Consider the following 17612-nt stretch of genomic DNA (forward strand, 5'->3'; position numbering starts at 1 on the left):
CCCCCCCCAAGCTTAGTCTTTTATTTTCCCACTGGAATAAATGATTTTTCTATTAATGAAGGTAATTTTGTACTAGTTACATTGGTAACTGAGAGGAAGGAAGAACTTTCTTAATAAAATGAGAAAAACATAAATTTGAGGTTATTCATTTGTCTTTGTTTTTGCACATTAAGTTATTAGTGATTTGTGCGTAGGCTGGAAAAATACAAATTTTAAATGATAATATACAGTCTTGTTTTCTTGAGTGAGAAAGGACAGATGGAACAATATATACCTTCATTTTATTCAACTTTAAACCTCAGTAAACTTCCAAGATTTTCTATTATCATCTGCCATGGTTACCATAATTCTTTAAACCAGTTCTTACAGTAACAGCACCAAAACACTATTTGATGCTCTTATGTATCTTTCCCTGGTTCTGCAGAAAAAGCATTTTCAAGATCCTAAAGGCATTCTAAAGGTACAGAGAATACCACATAAAGCCCTATTTCCAATGTAGGAGAAAGTTGTTTCCTACCAAATGGAAGGAGGCAAACTGTATTTTATTTTTAAACTTATTAAGTTCCTTATATAGAAATCCAGTGCGGTGCCTTTTCTTCTGCTCTCTACCACCTGTGCTTTGAGATTCTTTAGAAGCTGCGGCAGGGGCACTGGTAGTTGACCTTCCGATCAAAGCTGTGCAGGACGCTCGGCTTAACCTTGGAGGAGACTCTTGCTGTTGAGCATTCTGTGCCGATGCAAAATTAAGCTTTATTTGTGCCCACAAATACTTGAGCTTATCACCCTAGCCTAGGCAAGATACTGTTTTAACTAAGTTAATAATAACTAAAGCTTTAATTATTGAGAAATTGACAGGTATGTTAGGTTTAACTTCGTCTCAGCAAGAGAGCATCTGATATAAGTAAGCCCGACTACACCTTCATTATCCTATTATTAATGAACATCTTGGCCAACTTAAGGATGGGAAAACATTTTCAGGGGTGATGGGATTATTTATTAGATTTTGAATTCATTTGATTATAGTCATAGATTCTCTTGTTGTCATAACCACGTGGACAAGCATTTTCAAATGGCTTTAGTTTTATAGTTTTAGCAAAATAAATGTCTTATGGACAAAAGGTCAAAATTATTAAATAACATGGGAAAGACATTCACTGTCCTGACTTTGTGAATTTAGCAGACTCTTTTTTTTTTTAAGATTTTGTTTATTTATTTGACAGACAGAGACACAGCGAGAGAGGGAACATGAGCAGGGGGAGTGGGAGAGGGAGAAGCAGGCAAAGCCTGATGCAGGGCTCCATCCCAAGACCCTGGGATCGTGACCTGAGCCGAAGGCAGACTCTTAACCGACTGAGCCACCCACGCACCCAATTTAGCAGATTCTAAGGAAAAGTATTGACTCTGAATTTGAATTTGTTGCTAATAGATAATCAAAATATTTTGCCATTTTAGGAAGTAATAACAGAGACCATATTTTTATAAGAAAGAACGTAGAATAATGAGTATAGACTGTCTTTCTAACTACAGCTTTTTTTTTTTAAATAAAAGGACTTTCTTTCAGTACCCTTAGTGTTTTACTGTGTTTCTAGCAGCATAGCTCTGGGCTATTTTAAATAATACATTTCTCTAACAAGCTTGGAAAGTCATATAGCAGAAAGATATCTGGCTTCTTAAATTTTCCATTGTCAGAATGGGAGAGGCATTTTGTTTCACAAAGATACATTTACACATCAAGAGGTTTTCACAAGTGGAGTCTTGCCAGCTGGATTATCAATGTAATCATCATTTCTTCAATATCTTCCTGTGTCTCTCACTTCCACTAGATGGTGATACTGCTCAGGGGGAGGTCATGTGTCTGTGGGTTAGTGGATGCCTTAGAACCAGCAGCCGCCCTGCCTGAGAAATCAGTCAGTCAGTCCACAAATTACTGAATCCCTGTTCTTATCAGGCAGCATGTTAGGGGTGGGAGGTCAATACACGTTGGACCTGTACACTTTTTCCTACCGCCACTTCTTCCCTTCTGGTCCCAGACTGCCATCACAGGGCCCATCTGCTGTTGAGCATCCCAGTGGATTTCCCAGATTCTTCTCCTGTCTTTTTTCAATTTAGTCTCCACATTGCAGCTAGCATGATCTTTCTAAAAACCAAGTGGATTTCCCATTGTACCAAGGATAAACTCTCTCCAGTTCTTGATGGTCCTGTGTGTTCTGGTCTGTCTTCTCTCCCTTCTCATCATATCTCATCTCTGCCCTGAGCTCACCATTTGTGAGCTCAGGTACCTTTCTGGCCTTTTTGGCTTTCCCTTCCTCACACATCAGATGAAGTCTTTTCTTAGGGTCCTATGCACAAGTGGTTTGTATCCCCATTTCTTTGCCTTGCTAGCTCCTACTAAGTCTTCTCATCAGTTTATGTGTCCCTTCAGAAAGGCCTTTTTGGATTTTACCCCACTAAATGAGTTTCATCTTTTATGATCTTTTCTAACACCCTGTTCTTCCTTCTTTATAACTATACCAGTTTATAATTCTGTGCGCTTGGGTTATCAGTCTTTGGGGATAGATTTTGAGTTCCACGAGCACAGGGACCCGTGGGTTCTACTCAGTGTAATATGCCAGGACCTAACAGTGCCTGGCACAAAAGCTCTGAAATGTGGATGAGTGGGCAGTGGGGACTTATGGACTGAAATGAGTGAACAGGACCCAGTCTCTGTCCTCACAAGAGTTTATTCTGAGTGTGAAAAATCAGTTAAAAGGCAATTTAAATGCATCTTGATAAATGTTATGATGATATAAGAGCAGGACCTGTAGGTAACATGGGAAGTATTAGGTGGAATTATGAGCATAATCTTGGACCTGGACAGATCCATTGTCAAGTCCTGTTTTACCTCTGTGTGACTTTGGGCAAATTACTTAACTCTGCTCGCCTGTGGGTTGAGAGTAATAATATCTACCTGTCATAAGAATTAAATGAGAAAATTAACATGAAGTAATAAAGGCTCACATTTATTTATTTATTTATTTATTTTTAAAGATTTTATTTATTTATTTGAGACAGAGAGAATGAGAGACAGAGACATGAGAGGGAGGAGGGTCAGAGGGAGAAGCAGACCCCCCGCTGAGCAGGGAGCCCAATGCGGGACTCGATCCAGGGACTCCAGGATCATGACCTGAGCCGAAGGCAGTCACCCAACCAACTGAGCCACCCAGGCGCCCCAAGGCTCACATTTATTAAGCACTTACTATATACTGGACATTGTCCCAAGCACTTTGTTTTAGCTGAATTAATCCTCAGAACGAACCTATATAGTAGTCATAATTATTGCCTCTGTTTTACCATTACGGAAACTGAAGTCCGGAAAGGTTAAGGAATTTGCCACAGGTTATAGACCTACTAACTCTTAGAGCTAGAATTCAGGGACGCCTGGGTGGCTCAATCGGTTAAGGGTCTGCCTTCGGCTCAGGTCATGATCTCAGGGTCCCAGGATCGAGTCCCACATCGGGCTCCCTGCTCAGCAGGGAGCTTGCTTCTCCATTTGCCTGCCACTCCCCATGCTTGTGCTTGCTCTTTCTCTCTCTCTCTCTCTCTGACAAATAAATAATAAAAAATAAAATCTTAAAAAAAATAGAGCTAGAATTCAGACTTACAGTTTAAATGTGGAACCTGTGCTCTGCACCACCATGCCATGCTGACATACTTGAAAATATTATCTTTCTATACATACTATACATACATACATATGTGGTAGGGATATTTTATTTGAATCCTGTATAAGACAAAAGTGCTAAGCCTTCTATGTTTTTACTAGGGGCTTCCTGTAATAAATACGGTGCTATCATTAAAGCTCTGGGAAAGAAAGGTCTTTCATTCTGAGATGTTCCTCTTTCTTCAGAGCTTCGTAACCTGACCATCAGTTATCCAAACACATTACATTCTGGGTGTAGAGAAAAGGGAATGTTTACTGTACTAACGCATAGTGTATTAGCAGTAAAGTAACACAGTTCTCTCTTACTTCTCTTTTGGTGTCAACCCACAAAATAAAATCCCCTCCCTTACTTTTTAAAAAATAAACTCGGGGCACCTGGGTGGCTCAGTTGGTAAGCGACTGCCTTCGGCTCAGGTCATGATCCTGGAGTCCCGGGATCGAGTCCCGCATCGGGCTCCCTGCTCAGCGGGGGGTCTGCTTCTCCCTCTGACCCATCCCCCTCTCATGTGCTGTCTCTCTCTCATTCTCTCTCTCTCAAATAAATCTTTAAAAAAATAAAATAAAAAATAAACTCACTTTTACTTATTTCTTAGCATTAGTTGTAGTTTTCATTTCCAAAGTATTTTGGTGTACCTATGTCTCACTGTTTGACCTGCAGTTAAATGATTTAATACACAGCAGATTTTGGGAATTCTTTCCTTTTGTGATCTCTTCCGTACAAGGCTATGGGTACAAGGCGGTGGGAAGCCGGTGGCTCCCCTATGTGGGCTGTTAGGTGTTTCAAAACCTGGGGGCAGACATCTGGTGCACGGGAGGAACACCATGAACCTGAGCTCTTGGAAAAGAACCAACTGCATCTTGAAATAGAAATCCATTTTGCTATATTTGATGCTGCCAATCACACTAAATGATTTTGGAATATTACATTTTTTGACAGGAATTGCATTCATTTTACTGAGTATTGTTGAGCTGCATTAATTCCTTTCTCTATCCTGATTTTGTCATTATTTCGATGAATTCTGAGAGACATTTTGTACTGTTAATGCCTCTAGTGAATTGACATTATTTTTCTCATTTTCACTCATCTCAACCAGTGCTTTTTCAGGATATGGGATGAAAGCATTATGAAGCTGGTGGTGGGCATCATGTGCTATTTGTAGAGGTTGGGGATGCTTAGCCTGCAGGTCCTGGGAAATATTATTGTCAGAAGGGTTCACATTTTGAGACTTTAGCTATTTGGAGTACTACTTTCATTTGGAATCTCATAAGGTAAATTCTTAAAAAGAGAGAGAGAGAGAGACCCCTGAAAGGGTCCCTAGTCCTTTCAAATTTTAACTGATCCTTTGTGATGTCTTCATTCCAATATTCTGAATTTGAATTTATATCTGAGTAGAATTTAATGATTTTAACCTAGAATTCCATCTAAGATTTATGATGCTCATTCCAGAATTTTTCTCTTATCCTTTTGCTGTATCCCCTAGTTATATGCCTTAGGACCAGGCACTTAACTTCTGTCTCAATTTCTTCTTCGGTAAATGGTCATATGAGCTTGTTTTCTTTTGTTTTAATTGTCAGAGTTAATCGTTGATGTTGGGTTTTTTCCTAAGAAGTTTTAGGAGGTTTAGGTCCATGTGGATCTTAAAGCTTAATCTTCCATTTCTGTAAAATGGAAAATTGAAACATACCCACCCCACAAAACAAAGCTTTAGCCTCAAGGTAATTTAATAAAAGTCTTCCATGTATCACCTTTTCTGTATTGTTGCTAGTGAGCTAGACAAAGAGGTCAGAAGAGAAATTTAATAGAAGTTTCAGGCCCTTCTACCCTATTGAATTTTGCTCCTGTCTCTTCTTGAGTAACGCTGGGGACAGTAGACCTCTTTGAAACTTTATACCAAGTGAAGGGAATATGGCCTCACAGCTGCAGACCTGTTCTTTTCACGTGCCATCTGTCATCTTCAGCCACTTTAAAGCCACCAGAGTTAAGAGAATACCTAAATTTGATATCTTTACATCAGAATGACATTGGCAAGAGCTTTTGAGATTGTGTCCATTTAACCAAGCACAACTCTTCCTGTGGAAAATTTATGTTGTCTTTTTTGGTCATTTTAAATGATGCCTTTCTTTGAAGAAAATAGTGGTTGCTATGTATCTCTTTAAGTGATGTGTAAAAAACGGTATTATCCAAGAGCCAAGTATTCTATTATCCAATAAAATATTTTATGTCACATCTCTAAACTATGTGTTTAGAACCTGGCAAAAATGGCCAGGTGTTGCTCTTTTTTAAACTAGTAGGAGTATCAAGTACTAAAGTAGTCATGACAGTGCAAGTTTCATTAACATTTTGAATGTATCTCATGGCTAATTCCAACTTCTGTTTTTTCTTTTTAAAATCATCAGTATTTAAATCTCAGTATTTTAATTATATCCAATTAAATGTACTTGCATAATCAGTATATTTTGTTACATGCACTAGTAAGGAGAGCACTTTAAGATGCTTTGCATAGTGTCTTTCATAATATATTAAATTTGCATGCCTTAAAATAGGTTTTATGTAGAAGATTTAGATAACACATGTGGTAAGTATATAAATCAGATGCCATATTCTTTATCTATTAATTAAATGTTTTTTGAGAAATCTTTTCTTTCTGGTTGTAAAGTTTGGTTCATTTTACTTATCTAAAGTATCTTGGCAGTACTCTTTAGATAACCTAGGTACATTCTGAAAGCTAAAACACAATACTAGCAAAAGAAAAATTGCACATATGCAAATATTTGGAAGTGTTCTTACTCTGTAAAATCATAATTAAAGGTCATACATTTGTTAGAGCGCTATACAGTTAAATTATTGCCCTAAACACAATCAGGGCATAAGTCAGAGTCCTGTGATGGGTCAGCTTGCAGCCTTGGAGTCCCTGGCTTTGCCATGTCTTAGCTTGAAGACCCTGGGTGAGATGCTGAGCCCTCTGTGTGTCACAACCTCATTTGTACAATGGGGGTGATATTTATACCTATTTGTTGAGTAATTACAAGGATTAAATTAATAATGCCAATGGTAACTGCATAGTCAGTTTATAATTTTTATATCTCTAAATAAGAGTGCTGGGATATTTAATTTTTAGATTGTTCTTCTAAAACATTTTTTAAAAGATTTTATTTATTTGAGAGAGAGAGGGAAAAAAATGAGAGCAGGTGGAGGGGCAGAGGGAGAGGGAGAAGTGTGTTCCACGTGTGGCTCGGTCTCAAGACCCTGGGATCATGACCTGAGCTGAAGGCAGACACTTAACCGATTGAGCCACCCAGGTGCCCCTGTTCTTCTAAAACATTTTGTGACAAGTTGGGCATGTCTCTTTTCCCTGTGAAGTTTTCATGGTACTAGTCCCTGAAGAGAGATGGGAAAGCTTTTTTTGACTACTGACTCATGCAGGTTCTCTGTCTGGAAGAAAGTGATCAACATAAACATGAAAAGAATCATGTTTATGGATGCTAGCGACTTATTTAAAAGACAATTGTAGGAACTCCCAGCTTCAGAGCTTTTGTTTGAAGGGACTCACAGGTGACCAGGCCAAGTGTAGAACAGCAGATGGACAGGAAGGTTCATCTGTGAATAAACAGGCCCTGGGAAAAATAGAGAAAGCATGTAGATTTCCAGTGCTTAAGGTATAAGATGTAGGCCTTTGCTGTTTACTGCTGCCCATGTTCTCCTTCACTACCAGGGATGATTAAAGATGACTCGTAGCAAATCACGTATCTTCCAAATGCCCTTACTTCTTTGATATGGCAGAGTTGGCTTCTTCAATGTCATTGATATATAGCTCACTTTTTATTGTCAGGAGAAGTGTTTGATCTGGTTTGGTTCTCTTTTCTTTGCACTGTATTTTTTTTTTAAAGATTTATTTATTTATTTGAGAGAGAGCGAGCACAAGCAGGGGGAAGGGCAGAGGGAGAGGAAAAGGGAGAGAATCTCAAGCAGACTCTGCACTGAGCATGGAGCCCGACGCATGGCTCCATCTCACAACCCTGAGATCATGACCCAGGCCAAAATCAAGAGTTGGACCCTTAACCGACTGAGCCACCCAGGCGCCCCCCTCTTACTGTCTTTTATTTTTATTCTGGCACTTAGTTATTTCAGTTATTCAGAATAAAATAAATTTTTTTTTTAAAGATTTTTTATTTATTTTTTAGAGAGCGAGTGAGAGAGAAACAGCATGAGAGGGGCGAGGGTCAGAGAGAGAAGCAGGCTCCCCGCCGAGCCGGGAGCCCGATGTGGGACTCGATCCTGGGACCCTGGGATCATGACCTGAGCCGAAGGCAGACGCTTAACCATCTGAGCCACCCAGGCGCCCCAGAATAAAATAATTTTAAACATCTACAAAGTACAATGCAGTATGTATGTTATGGGACTTATATAGTCCCCATTATAAACTTTATAATAATTTAGGAATGTTTATTAATGGAGCATTCTAGAATGTTTTAATATGGAAGAATTCCTTGTTAGTAATTAAAATATGTCATGAAACTTTATGAAGTCATTTGGCTTTGATTAAGTCATCCAGTAATAATTACAAGGAACAGCCCCCAGTGGGGAAGGCTGGTATCTCTAGCATTCCTGATTTTTGTAATTTTTTTTCCCTTAAATTGTAGAGTTTCTTACTTGGATATACAAGTACTTTAGAGTCTTTATTTGGACTCACAGAATTAACTTCAGTGGAATGAAATATATGTAGTAAATCACAAACGTATCTTACAACAGCACTTACACAGAAGTCTGTTTGGCATTTATCACATAATGGCCCTATTATTTATGTATCGCTACAACCAACTCTGTACCCTAACTAGACCATGAGATCTTCAGGGGCTAATGCATTTGGGTCCCAATGGAGCTATCATTGAACTTTGAACTTTTAAGTCCCATGTGAAAAGACATTGCCCAGCTATTGCCAGTAGGCAGCCGCAGACTTCATTGGACTTTGAATTGTTCACAGAGATCTAACATAGTACCTGGCACGTAGAGCACATGTAGTAAACGTTCATTTCCTTCTCTCGGCAATTTCTGATTCCTTGCATTGTTAAACTCCTTTAAGCTGGTCTCAGTTTGTGGTGTGGTGTACTTCTTTGGGGGGAAGAAGTGAAGGAAAATATGCATGCTTTAAAATTGGTAAGATGGTGATACTTCTATTTAGAATTTCCATTCATTGAAATAAAGTTTGGGAGGTAACTGGAAAGAAAATTTAAAATTGTCTAATGCGCTGATTTTTATACAGTTATCAGTCTCTTCTATTACTTCAAACAGAACAGTCTGTTCTCCCTTTTTTTTCAGTTTTACGTATATTTTGGGATGCCAGTGTTTATATGTTTTATATGAACAGAGGATGCTGTTTCTCCCTCAAAAGGTTGAAGTCCACTGAGATGGTTCTACCTTCTCTTTAAAACTGAGTAGTAGTACATAGCCAAATAAAGCTGACGTTGCAAATTTCAACTACATTTAAGTCTTCCGTTGCTGGGAACTCTTAACATTTGCTGTTATTTTTAAATGATCAATATTTGAACTTTTAAGTTTTCACTTTCGATCTTAGACATCCTAGATCCATGAAGCCATCAGATTTGCCACCGCCCAAGCCCTACAGAGTTGGTGGTCACTGGACACCCTTGGCCTTTCTGGGTCCGACCTTAGACACCTCTCCCTCCATGACTCCTTCCACTCCTTCCCTTTGCCATAGACACTCTGGTTGCTGAACACCCCACATGCTCTTAACATTTGCTGTCACCCAACCTGATCCTGTCTCTTTACCTTTTGAAACCCTAATCATTCTTTAAGGTCAAACCCAAATATGTATCCTCCATGCACCCTCTCCTACTCTTCCGGTTGCAGTTGGTCTCTCCATTCAGAGTGTTCCCGTACTGGTGTATATGATTCCTTTGAGGGGTAAGGACAACTTATTCATCACTGTGATCACCACAGCACTTAGAAGAATTCTGTGTGCATGGCGGGTCTTCAGTAACGCTTGTTATATCATATTATATACTGAAATGTATTGATATACTGTCAGGGTGGTTCCTGGATAAGGAAAAGGTAGGAAAAGAAATGAGAATTAGAGTAAGAAGCAGGTGAACAGTATCCAGCTTCTCTCTTCTCAACACTTAGTTCCTGGAAAACTACTGATCGAGCCTTAATTTTTTTTATTTGCCCTGCTCAATATAAACTGCATTTCCCTTAGCTACACCTCTACTGGCAGGATAGTAACTATTTCAAAGAATGAGGAAGGACAGAAGAACTTAGGTAAGGAGAAATACATTCTCTTGAGTTTTCTCAAAATGGCTCTGTGGGTAGGAGTCTATGCAAATACCTGTTCCCAAGGCTGGATTAAAGCTAAGGAGCATCACACTTGGCTCTTCGATGAAAACTCCGATTATAAGCCCCTAACAGAACTTCCAGAGAACTTTGATTAAAACCAAGTAGTCTGCCCTTTCTTATTAGAACACATTAGTGATCTTACGTTTTATATCTTTCATATATAAAAAGCTATTATAATAAACTGAAACAATGACAGTGATACGAAATCCTCAGTGTAGTTGGAGGTAGGTTACATCTGTTAGCAGTAAATAGAAACAGCTGTTCTGCTTCCTATACCTAGGTATTACCATCCCCTTTCTTCTAAGGCTTAAGTGCCACTGATTTATAACTTGGAAAATAAATTATTTAATAATAAATTATTCTCTTTGCCATATGTGATTATTGCTCTACCATAAACATAGTGATTTACAATAAAATGTACAAATTCACTGTATTTTAGAAATTGATGTGTTAGCATAAACTTTTAAAAACGTTTTAGAAGTTCAATTCTCTATTATTGTAGGGAATCTACAAATCTTACCCAACCCCTATTTTTTATAGAAAAAAACCCTGAGACTCAGAAAGGGGATGTGACAATTTTCAAGACACTAATTTTCTTAAAGGAAAGCCAACACCAAATCCCAGAACTCCTGACTCTAGCATCTTTGCTGCCTTTTAGTGCTTGCGTTGGAAAAAGGTAAAGATGTAGTATGATTTTATAATCATGGTTTCTGACACTCTGAAAGCAAAGTTATTTCTGCAAGTACTTTGGACTCTCCACTGTAGAAAGTTAATTCTGTTACTGTAATCCAGGTTTCTATTCCTCCCCAACCCCTGTCCTCTAAAAACCACCAGAAATCAGTTTAATTCTGTGTTCTGTGTTCAGGATAAGCAAGGTTAAAAAAAAAAAAATAACTACTTTTAAGGATCATTTGGTTGTTAGGGACATTATTTAAATTATGTCAAGTAAAAGGAGAAGTATTAGAAGAATGTGGAGAGATCTTATGGAACCCACTGTACAAGTGGATATAGGTCTCTTCGGAGGCAAAAGTTGTCACTGATTTCTCTCTCTGGCAGCTCCTCTCTCATCTCTTGTCCTGTAAGCCCGCTCTGTTCTGTTTCATCCTGTAGACCAGCTTTCTCTGATTGCTTGTCATTATGCGCGTGGGCAAATACGGCTCCCAGTACCTCCCTCAATGCCCCCACAACTCCCATACCCGTCACTGTCTGACCATGTTCAGTCGGTGTATCTTCCAGTGCAAAGATCTGAAGAATAATCAGGATTATAACCAGGCCAGTCATTGGCTTTCAGCCAGCTGCTTCATCTTCGGTTTTGGCTTCGGAGGCTCTAAGCTGGAGCAGATTCCCTGAGAAGAGGGTGTGGGCAGGTCAGGCAAATGGGCTGATAGACCCACTGCACTCTCCTTTGAGTCTGGGCATTTTTCAGTCATCTTAGAACCTCTTTCTTTCTCAGCCACCTACCAGTGAGTGACCTCTGCGGATATTCCTGAGCCCCTCCAGTGGGTAGTATTTAGGGGTAGGTGGTAGCCAGAATTTTTTGTTACAGTGAGAGCTACTTTGGTGCCACTCCTGTCCTATGTCATGTCCTTCACTTACCTGGAATCCTGAGGTTATGTCAATGGTGCCGTGTAAACTACTTTAGTTAATCAGGGTAGGCTCTGCTTTGTGCAGTCACTCAAAGACGAAGCAATAGTTTTTAGTACTGCTTTAGCTAAATAATAGCACTGATTAGAATGGTTAGGTTTCTTGAGCATCTACAGAATGTTAGGCTTGTTTCATACTGTATTTGCCAGGTTTGCTAAGGTGGCTTACGACAGTTTTATGTATTTCTGTCACACATTACCTGAGAGCTGCAGAGCCGTAAACTCCAGCCTCTAAAGAGGAAAAGACACCTGAGTGGTAGAAAGGTTGCTGTCTTCAGCTCTAGAGCCTCTGTCTCTTCAGTTTGGACCCAAGGGCCCACCGTGCATCTAGTATTTCTGGACATTCTGCTGCCCGTGCACAGAAGCCTGAAAGTCCCTGTTCCTTCTCCACCTCCCTGCTCTTCCTACGACTCCCTCCCTTCTCCTCCTCTTGCTTCTTTTCTCTCTTTCCCTCCATCTTGTTTCTTCATTCTCTTCTCTCCTTCTTCATCCTTCCTCCTCTTTCTCTTCGTTTTCTTCTCTTAGGGTCCACCTTTTTTTTTTTTATTCTTGCCCTGTGCCCTCTACTTCTTTTTTCTTTTTCATTGTCTCTTACTTTCTTTTTCCTCCTTCCTTCTCCTCATTTCTTGTAATTCTCTACTTGTTCTTCCTCCTCTCACTTCTACTTCTAGGAGGGGTAAACTTGCTCAAGAAGAGAAGCTGAATGCCTGAGGGCCACAGAAAGTGGCAGATGCCATTGCTCTTGTCCGGGTTGCTACCTACAGACATCCTTAGACCCCCAGGGCACCTTCGGGATTATCCAGGGTCTGAGCCTGTCCACTCCTGCACCTGTTCAGCAAGACCTCAACCTATGCTCTTCAGCTCTGGGTCCCCTCAGCCTCCCAGCCCACTCCCAACCCTGACCCTAGGAACAGCTCACACTGCCATGCTCTAGTACATGTTTACCAGTGAACTCTGCAACCACACAGGTTACAGGAGGAGGTGGGGGTAGGGAGGAGCCCAGATGTTTAACATTTGCTAATTTCTGTCATGTTAACGTTCCCACTATGGCTGCTTTCAAGCTACTAACCTGACATCACCGAATGAGGAGCTAGAAAGACATGCTCACAACAGACTCGCACAAACGAGTCAAACCCACAAACACACAAGGAGGGCCTCACTAGCCTCGGCCTACGTGCAGTCCTACTGCCTTCCCCCATTAATGCAGATGTTTGGTGTTTTGGAGTTAACCACTAATGAATGGATTACTGTAATTTGAAACGTCAGATGTTTGTTCACTCATTATTTAACAGATACTCATTTTTTAGAATGGTCATTGGAATAATTAAAAACAGCAGTATATAATAATTGCCACACCACCACCTTTTAGTTCAACTAAATAAAATTTAGCTGCAAATACTGCTCCCAAAATTGCAGCCTTTTCAATGATTTGTAAACCCTTTTACTTATGAGTCTGAGCTCGATCAAAATATCACTATAAATTGACAGCACTTTTGGGTTATAGATATAAAGTCTCGGTTAATATTCAGTTAAAACATAGAATATCATTCTGTCACCCTATCTTTTTTATTTGTATTCTACAGCATCTCTGGTGGGTTTTTATTATTTTTAAGTAGCTTCACATTATGTTTTATGATACATTTCTTCCTGCAACAGTTTTGCATACAGATGGAAATGTTGGGAATCTAGTTTAAGGCTGATCTTATTTTTTTATTCTGTTATGTGATTGATCTGGTCAGTGAACAAGAAATTCTTCGAGGCCATCCATCACTCCAGGCAGCAGCTGAGCTAAACCTTCTAACTCACTGCTTCCAGTCAGTCATGCAAGCTTCGGGTTATAAATATTGAATGTGCAAACAACTGTTTAAATTAGCTGTCCTATCTATTTTATGCAATTTCAGTAGAAAAGCAAGCTGATATATTGTTTAGTGGCAAGAAGTAGAAGACAGTGAATTCAGTATTATCCTTCCATACATCATTGAATTCATCCTGTTGGCAAATATTTAAAATAGATCAAATTAATTCCTGTTCCCTAAAGTTAAATTAGAAATAAGGCGACTGAGCATGTAATTTATGTAGCTTTTTTGGTTTTTATATTCAAACAGTAGCAAGACTGTTAATAATTGTAAATGTAGCCATCTGTCATAAATATAGTAGCCAATTGTTAAAAACATAGTTCTGTGAATTTTGTTACCTCTTTGCAATAACAAAAATAGCTTAATATTTGGAAAATATTTGGGCAGGAAGGAAAGTAGCAGCTGTCTTGTCCCACCATTCCTGGTAAGCATCTAGAATATTGAACATGTGCAGGTGTTTGTGCTTCTGCTACTTGGACTTGTAACAAGTGGGCATACTTTCACTAGTATTGATATACAGAGTAGATAAAATTGCCAACCATTTGTAGTGACTTCTAGGAGCCTTTTGTATGTGATGAATTTAGGTAAACTTCCAAATTGCTATTTGTGTTTTAAGTTCATCCTTCAAATTATACTATTCTGGGAACATCCTTTCAAATAGCCCACATTAATAGCGTACATGAACTGCCTACAAATGAGAAAAGTATATCTCTCCCTCATAGGCATGCAGGGTGTTCAGCATGTGTCTCTTAGCAGTTGGGTTGCAACCTAATAGAAAAGCTGGGCAAGATTTTATGTTACTTCTTGTGGCGAACACTGCTCATCACCCTCCCAGATCCTTGGTTCTCTCCTTCCTTTAGCAGAATTTTGGTCAGGATGGCAGTGAACCCAGCTAAACAGACGCACCTTCCTGTACTCCCCTATGGCTAGAGACAGTCATGTGACCTAGTTCTGGCCAATGAAATGCGAGTGGAATTCACTTGGCAGTACTCCCCCGAAATCTTTTTAAAATGGACACACTCAGCTAACTTGTTCCTTTAGCCTATGTCCTTTGGCACTTTGCTCTTGCCTTGTTTTCTGCTCCAAATGTGAATACAAGGCGTGGAAGCACAGCAGCCTTCTTGAGAGTATGACTGCAAAAGCTGTATATGAGGATGGCACGGGGGAAAATGGAGAAAAAAGCTGGGTCCCTGATGGCATTACTGAGCCACTAACCTGTCCCCAACTGCCAGTCCTTAGACCTGAGTGAGTAAATAAGCCTCATTTTTGTTTAAACCACTATTTTTCAGCAATACTTACAGTCTAACACATCCCTAACTGATACACTTCTCTTTCTGAGTTATCTAAGTCTTCGTGAAATGATGCATTGTGTTTTTTAAAACATCATCTACTTTGGAATTACAACAGTCAACTTTGACGTATGTCCATATGTGAAAATAAGTTGAGCCAAGATTGCTATATTAATAAACTGCATGGTTGATAAATGTAAAAATGGTATTGTGTAATAATTTTAGTCATAAAGACCACAGTTTCAGGATAAAGCTCAGGGTTTTCTTAATGTCATCTCTCAAATCTTACTTCCTTTTGTCTTTGATCAATTCCTGTCATCTTTTCTCACCCTTCAAGTGCTCATAGTCAGGTAGAGGCTAATTTATAAACAATAATAATGTAGTGTTATTTCTAGGTCCTAGAAATATTTGTCACAATTGTAAATCTGATTTCATTATTTCCCTGCTTAAAAGCTTTCTGTAGTCTTTGATGTGGTATTAAAGGCTTTCTCATTCTGGCTCCAGCTGTCTTATCCAATCACATCTCCTTCCTGCCTCCCTCCCTTTCTCCCAACATATTCCCTCAGCCCTGTGCTGTTTAAAACCACTGGACTTCTGGCAGGATCCTGAAACTATACCATACTTCCTTTCTTTCATGTCCTCCCTTATCCCGTCTCTTTTCTCCATCTGTGAACACATCCCACTCATTCCAAAGAACTTGAGTTCAGATGTCTTTCTCTTTGAAGCTTTCCCTGACTCATCTAACTTCATCTTCCATGCTTTCTGTAACATTCTTTTTATGCTTCTATTATAGCACTTATTAGATTGGTTTATATTTACTTATCAGTCTGTCTTTCCCAGGAGACTAAAGTTCCATGAAAAGATGAGCTAGCTATACTTTGTTTTGCAGCTTCAGTATCTAAGTCAGGATCTGGAATGGAGTAAATACTAAGAATTTTTTATGTTTTTAGAACAAGAAAATTAAAAAAAATTTTCTGCCCCTCTCCTTGAGTGCTAAAATTATTTACGTGTTTATTAATGTATCCCTGTGAAGGAAATGCTGCCAGCAATAGAATATTCATCAATTATATAACAAATAATCATCCATCTGAGTCATCCCTGCATCTGCTTTTTTTGAACCATGACTGACTTTCTTATGTCTTTAATTTTTTTATGACATACCACACATTGCATGTAAAGAACAGTAAAGCCTTAAGTAAATAGCATTCACCTCCACAAAGAACATACCGCTTCTTTTAGACTAGTGGAGGAAGCCGGGACAGAGTCAGTTCATGGTTGGGCTGGGGCAGGGCTCTGAAGCTTGAAGCTTCCCTGTGAGTCAGTTTGTTACAAATCCTTTGAGGGCAAGCTCAGATCCTTCCCTTCAACAGGGCTTGAGCTCTGACCACTGGCAAGATTTAGCAGATTCATAGACACATGGCTTTCCAAACTGTAAGAGATCTCTCTCTCCTTTATAGTCTAGATGCCAAGTCTTTGGGCCCCTAGGGAGTTCTCTTTGTTCTCAGTCCTGTGCCTGGCTTTCTGTGCCTTGGGAGATCTGTTTTTCCCCTGCTCCCTGACCCAAGCCTACTGAGGAAGGCTGCCTTACACTCTGTGAAGGCCGAGAATTCCTTGCAGAGTTCTCTCTCAGCTGTCCTGGTCACCCCTAGCCTCCAGAAGCTGAAATCCCAGAGCACCTTAGATGAATTTCCCTTCACTTTCTAGTTCCACCTTGTAGATTCAGTAAACTACCCCCAGCCCTTGGTGGAGACCCATGGGAAAAGGTTGTCAGACAGGCAGAGACTTGCTTTGCAGGGGGACCTATCAGCATTCTGATCCATCACTCAGCCTACATGCAGCTATGACAAGCTAGGCTGATTGCTCATCTCCATCTATAGCCGATTCTTTGTCTTCCTTCTGACATGCTCCAAATAAGAACAGCCACTGGCCATTGGCTTCTCCTTTCCTATGAAGGGCTCATGCACTTCTGGAATTTAGTTCAGGTAGGTCTCTTTGCATCCCTAGCTCTCTGATGGGTTTCTGAAAACTATGACTTCATAGTTTATCGGGCTTGTTTTGGTTGTTGGGGTGAGAATAACAGTCTTTAGCCTCTTTCTACATCCTGACCTCCTTCTCTCCCCTTCCATCCTTCTATTCATCCATGCTTATGTGTGTATATATACTACAAATATATATTAAATACTTTCCATTGATGAGTAACACTGTATCCTATATATCATTTCCCTTCCTCTACATCCTCAAATTATCAAAAGGTACATCCTTATTGCATTCATTACATGTAGAAGGAAATAGTTTCAGCTTTCTTAAGGAAACAAAAGGTTCTTTTCACTGAAACTCACATTTTTTTTTACCTATTTCAGTGTGTCTAGGATATTTTGCAAATAACAGTTTACTAGTTCATATTGTCTTTTAGGCTTCATCAAATATAGAAATGAGAATAATCACTTAAATTTGATGAGTTCACAAATAATATAGTTGTTATTGACCACAGGAAGATGAAGAATCAGATGATGAAAACATGCAGTTACATTAATATATTGAAACTTTGATGACAATAAGAGCTAATGATAGTTCTGCAGTACTTATCGCCTGCCTAGAAAATAGAGTGGTGGCATATTAAACATGATGTTATCAGTATTTCATATCAGTTGAGTTTATCTAAACTGGGTAAAGTGATATAAAATGACTGAATACAAACGTGAAGTTTATTTATTTATTTATTTATTTTTTTAAAGATTTTATTTATTTATTTGAGACAGAGAGAATGAGAGA

General features: G+C 39.3%; 1 protein-coding gene across 5 annotated transcripts in view; it reads left to right on the forward strand.

The window, feature by feature from the left end:
- LOC145721592 (protein CFAP20DC-like) overlaps nt 1-17612 on the forward strand; it is a 69014-nt gene that overhangs the window by 14263 nt on the left and 37139 nt on the right. The window contains exon 5 of one of the 5 annotated variants that reach the window (XM_081820093.1): nt 7883-10546. The exons of 2 other annotated variants lie outside the window; for them this stretch is intronic. In XM_081820093.1, the coding sequence (XP_081676219.1) occupies nt 7883-8051 (169 nt within the window). In that variant the 3' untranslated portion in view covers nt 8052-10546. Of the gene's footprint in view, nt 1-7882; nt 10547-10592; nt 13069-13434; nt 16441-17612 lie in introns of those variants that run through there. 2 more of the 5 variants (XM_081820109.1, XM_081820118.1) reach the window with 2 other exon arrangements.

The sequence above is a fragment of the Leptonychotes weddellii genome, chromosome 1 (assembly GCF_054177405.1).
Source record: "Leptonychotes weddellii isolate Sample4059 chromosome 1, ASM5417740v2, whole genome shotgun sequence".
NCBI classification, from domain to species: domain Eukaryota; kingdom Metazoa; phylum Chordata; class Mammalia; order Carnivora; family Phocidae; genus Leptonychotes; species Leptonychotes weddellii.